The sequence below is a fragment of the Trichosurus vulpecula genome, chromosome 3 (assembly GCF_011100635.1).
Source record: "Trichosurus vulpecula isolate mTriVul1 chromosome 3, mTriVul1.pri, whole genome shotgun sequence".
Classification (NCBI taxonomy): Eukaryota; Metazoa; Chordata; class Mammalia; order Diprotodontia; family Phalangeridae; genus Trichosurus; species Trichosurus vulpecula.
The window spans coordinates 49,564,310-49,569,204 of record NC_050575.1 but is presented as its reverse complement, the minus strand read 5'-3'; the positions used below and the strand labels follow the sequence as shown (position 1 = coordinate 49,569,204).

Genomic DNA, 4,895 nt, shown 5'->3' with positions numbered 1-4,895 from the left:
GATCAACAAAACATTTCTTAATTTGCTTTCAAAAAACCAATTCACATTAAGAATGATATGTTACGAAATCTTAGCACTTTTCATTTTGTCCCAGAGAGTTCAAAGACAGGGGAATTGGGCTTAAGAATCAAAATCAGGGCCGCTGAAAGCAGGACAGAAGAGGGGAAAACTTTCACAATGAAACAAAAGACAGGCTTCCCCATCCTCCTAATTTTAACCAGTAAATTATGACCAAGAAAATGACCAAGCAAGAATGTCTAATTTTATAGGCCTTTCACATATTAAATTATTAATAGAGTGTTTATTTGGTCCTCTAGCAAATTCCTCCTCCGTTGCTACATCATGGTGTGGAGGAGGACCTGGGTCTTTGAAGACTATACCAATTTACCACATCATCATCATCATCACCACTCTCATCATAATCATCATAACTATCATAATAGCTAATTTTTACATAGTACTTACCTTACAATAAACCCATGAGGGAGTTAGTAAAAACAGTATTTGGTTAATTTTGCAGGTGGGAAAACTGAAAGAAGTTGTTACTTGACCATTGTGACATAGGTAGTATATGTCAGAGCTAAGATTCAGACCTAGTTCTTTCCATTACTACCCTACTTGGCTTTTCAACATCATCTATAAGCATTTATGGAAAACTTACTATATCTTCCTGGAGAACTGCAGGTTTTACCAGATTGGAGCTTCTCTCAAAGATCTGGCTGTTCAAAGTATCTTGATTGTGGCCAATTGATATGGACCTCAGCTCCCTTACAGATTCACTCTGACTAAATATAGACAGACCCAAGAAAGAGGAAGTGGAGTTATATAAGGCATTTGCCATGGAAACATTCTTCTGCAGAATGCTCTGCTTGCCCAAGGTCTGGGCCTGGCACACCAGGGAATTTCAGGAAACAGTTTCAGAGCCAGACTTTTAAAATGAATTTAACTTTGAAATATAATTAATTTAATTATTCTGTGATTTTTCAAGATCTACTAATTTTATTCTTCAAGATTGCATAGAGTAAACATCTATTCTTTGTGACTTTTTTACACTTACCAACATCTACCAAGATCTTCTTTTTATTGGGAGAGTTGGTCTCATAATTTAATTTTGCTGCTGGTTTTATCTTATTTCACTGATGCCTTTAATCTCTATTTGGATCGTAAATTAACTTCCTGAAGTGTAAGATTATAAGAAAGTTAACAAAACAATCTCTATGGAAAAAATTTTCCTCAAGTAGACATCTTCTGAATATCTAAACATAAGAAGACCATTCCTGCAATCAAGAGAGGAAGAGTTGAGATGATCCAATATAGACAAGAGTTTGTCTTGTCAAGTAAGTTAACTACAATTTAGTACTGCAGAAATTTGCGCTCCACAACTTAAGGCATGTGTAACTTCTCACTTAGCTCTTCTGACACTTATTTCCATTTTGCTTTTCATTGTTGCTTCTGAGAGTCCTTCTTTTGGTATCAACCAACCATCAGATTTTCTCAAATGCTTATCCCTGATTACTATGGATAAAGGATTCCACTAAATAGATAGTAGCTATCTCATGGCTGAATCCAGGGATTTATGGATAAGAGCAAACATGCCACTGATTTTCTGATTATTATTCTTTATCCTGGAGAGAAGGGTCCTACATAGCAGAAGGCTCTTCCCCAATTTTTCTTAATCACCTACAGAAGAGCAAAAGTTGGAGAATTCCGAACAGGCTATCAGGAATTGGTAGTCTTCTTGGTATGGCTTGGTAGTCTTGGGTATGACTCACCTGTGGAGACATTCGAAGACTTTAAAGTAAGGAATGGGGTGTTTGTTTGCATGGAGTCAATGGAGATGGAGCTGATCTCTTTCCAGGTTGTGCACAAGTTAAGGAATCACTCATTAACAAGCCCACCTCAGTGAGCAAAAGAAAGTCAAAGGATCCTAGTTCTCTGATGTTTACAAACCATTCAGCTAATTAATTCACTTCCTTAATGGGATTCCAGCTGTTGGAAGACTGGATCTCTTACCTCTGGAGACCATCATCTTTTTGTTGTACTGAGAAAAATCACTTGCTATGTTCACTTCCGAGGCTGACTCTAGGTTTGCCCTTTGCAAGGCCTAAGGACCCAGGTGTTACACAGGCTGTAGGTAAGTTGAATGGAGGCTCATTTTCACAAGACTTACATATATTCATCACACATTCTGGGACAGCCCTCTGACCTTCTTGGGTTGTCCAGATCCAAGTTGGAGGGTAAATGGGATCCACTTTCTTCCTTAGCTCTGTCTACCACCCCGGAAGGAGCTGGGAAGTTGGGCATGAATCTTTTGAGAAACCGGAACTCACTATTACTAGTGCCAGTAGCAGAACCCATTTCGTAAGGACAGACTCGGCCCAGAGTCTCTGCACCCTGACCATCTATCAAATGACTAGGGAAACTGCAGTCATAGTAGAAGTGCTCAGAGGCAGTAAACTGTTTTTCTCGATATTTGATCTTCTGATAGATGTGAATGAGAAAGATTACAGTGACTGAAAACAGAAAGAGACAAGAAAGCACAGCCAAGGAAATGACCAGGTATTTAGTGGAGGGGTTTGTCTTCCTCTCTGGCTTGGACTGATCCCGAAGCTGTACATAAGGATCAGAGAAGCCATCCACCAGCAGAATATTCAACGTGGCAGTGGTAGAGAGGCTAGGCTGGCCGTGATCCCGAACAATAATGACCATTTTTTGCTTCATGTGGTCTCTCTCCGATATCAGTCGCAAGGTTCGAATTTCTCCATTTTGCGGTCCCACGGAAAACAGCCCAAGGTCTGTGGCCTTGAGCAGCTCATAAGAAAGCCAGGAATTCTGACCAGAGTCCCCATCAACAGCAACCACCTTGGTCACCAAGTAACCCACCTCTGCTGCCCTGGGCACCAGGTCATTGCAAGGCGATGTGCTATTTTGCAGTGGATACAAGATCATTGGGGGATTGTCGTTGACATCCAAGACAACCACTCGGACGATGATTTGGCTGCTCAAAGGCAGGGGCCCATCATTTACAGCCTTCACTATGAATTGAAAGGCCTGGATAGCTTCGTAGTCCATGGATCTCAAAGCGTAGAGCTTCCCATTGTTCGAATTAATGGAGATATAGGAGAAGACAGAGAGATCGCCACTTTCGGGAGGACGCACTGAATAAGTAATCTGGGCATTCTCCTCGGAATCTAGGTCCTCGGCGTGAACTTTGCCAATAAAAACTGCTGGACTGTTGTTCTCTCTGACAGTCGTGGTATAAGACGCCTCCTTAAACACTGGGGGGTTATCATTAATATCGGATATCAGCACTTCGATGATCGTCTCTGTGGACAGCTTGGGAGTCCCTGTATCCATTGCGACAATAGTCAGGTTATATCCTGGGACTTTCTCGCGATCAAGGGCTCCTCCAGTAACCAGGGAGTAAGAATTTCTGAAGGTCGGTTTGATGGCAAACGGAAGATCTCCTTGAAGGAAGCAGGTGATTTTCCCACCTACTCGAACATCACGGTCTCGCACACCAAAGAGAGCCACGACAGTATTGAGTGGAGAGTCCTCTGGGATCGGACTTGAAATGGAGGTGACCAGTACAGCTGGGGCATTGTCGTTCACATCCACCACTTCCACCAGGACTTTGCAGTGAGCAGACAGTCCCCCACCATCAATGGCTTGAACGTCAATATCATAGTTCTCAACGGCTTCAAAATCCACTGGCCCTCGGAGTCGGATTTCTCCATTTTCAGAATTGATATGGAAAGTCCGGAGAATCCCTTCTGGGTTTTGAGCCAAAGAATATGCTATTTCCCGGTTAGTACCCTCGTCTATGTCGGTAGCGGACACTGAGATTACTAAAGAGCCTTTGGGACTATTCTCCAAGATCTGGGCGCGGTACACCAAACGAGAAAACTGAGGTACGTTGTCATTGACGTCAAGAACCACGACGAGGATCTGAGCTGTTCCAGATTTAGCCGGGGAGCCGCCGTCCACTGCGGTGAGGGTTAAGTTGACCTGCGGCTGTTCCTCTCGGTCTAGGGGTTTAATTAATACGAGTTCTGCGTATTTGGGGCCGTGGCTGCGGAAACGAGTATGCAAAAGGAAATAGGAATTGGCGCTCAGAGAGTAATTCTGAAGGCCATTGAGCCCCACGTCCAAATCCTGGGCGCTCTGCAAAGGAAAGCGAGAGCCCAGGGGCGTGCTTTCAGGCATCTTTAAAAGTGGCGCGTGGTTTGGGAACACTGGGGCATTGTCATTGATATCAAAAACCCTTACCTCGCCTCTGAAGGACTGCAGCGGCTCCTCCAGCACGATTTCAAAGCGCAGCACGCACGGGTCCGCTTTCCCGCACAGCTCCTCCCGGTCCAACTTCTCTTTCACAAACAGATCTCCAGTCTTGAGGTGGAGTCGAAAATGCTGCTTGCTGTCATCTGAAACTAGCCGCGCCCCTCTGGCTAACAGCTCTCCGGTCTCCAGCCCCAGGTCCTTGGCTACGTTGGCCACAAAGGAACCACTTTCCATCTCTTCAACCACCGAATACCGCACTGTGCCCGCGTCATCCTCGGACACGCACAGAAAGAGGAGAAGGACCACTATTTGCCTGTTAGCCCGAAGTTTACCCTGTAGAGCTGCCATCGGGTGAAGGGCTCAAGAAGGAATTGCAGCCTGGCAGGGATATTTCACTCTCTGCGTAGCTTAGCAATGGCGACAGTCTGCTCTGCCTTCCCCTTGATTCAACCTTGTGCCACAGCGGCCACAGGCGGTATCAGCCCAGAGCTGCAAGATGTTTTGCACACAGGTAAAGAATATTTTCATTGGGCTCTTGAATTCCCTGTCCGCACTAGGTATTTATTATTAGATCTGTAGTTGTCTTAGAAACCGGAAGACGGAAAGTTTATTGG

At 44.3% G+C, this 4,895-nt stretch overlaps 1 protein-coding gene across 1 annotated transcript; it reads right to left on the bottom strand.

Moving 5' to 3' along the window:
- Positions 1 to 2,056: 2,056 nt before the first annotated feature.
- On the bottom strand, positions 2,057 to 4,629 carry PCDHB1 (protocadherin beta 1). The gene has a single exon (XM_036752302.1). It carries the CDS (start codon positions 4,627 to 4,629, stop codon positions 2,167 to 2,169), a length of 2,463 nt encoding a protein of 820 aa, XP_036608197.1. The 3' UTR covers positions 2,057 to 2,166.
- Between the last annotated feature and the right edge of the window lie 266 nt (positions 4,630 to 4,895).

Excerpts from the sequence above, each read along its gene's own strand:
- PCDHB1 (XM_036752302.1), bottom strand. The coding sequence starts at position 4,629 with ATGGCAGCTCTACAGGGTAAACTTCGGGCTAACAGGCAAATAGTGGTC.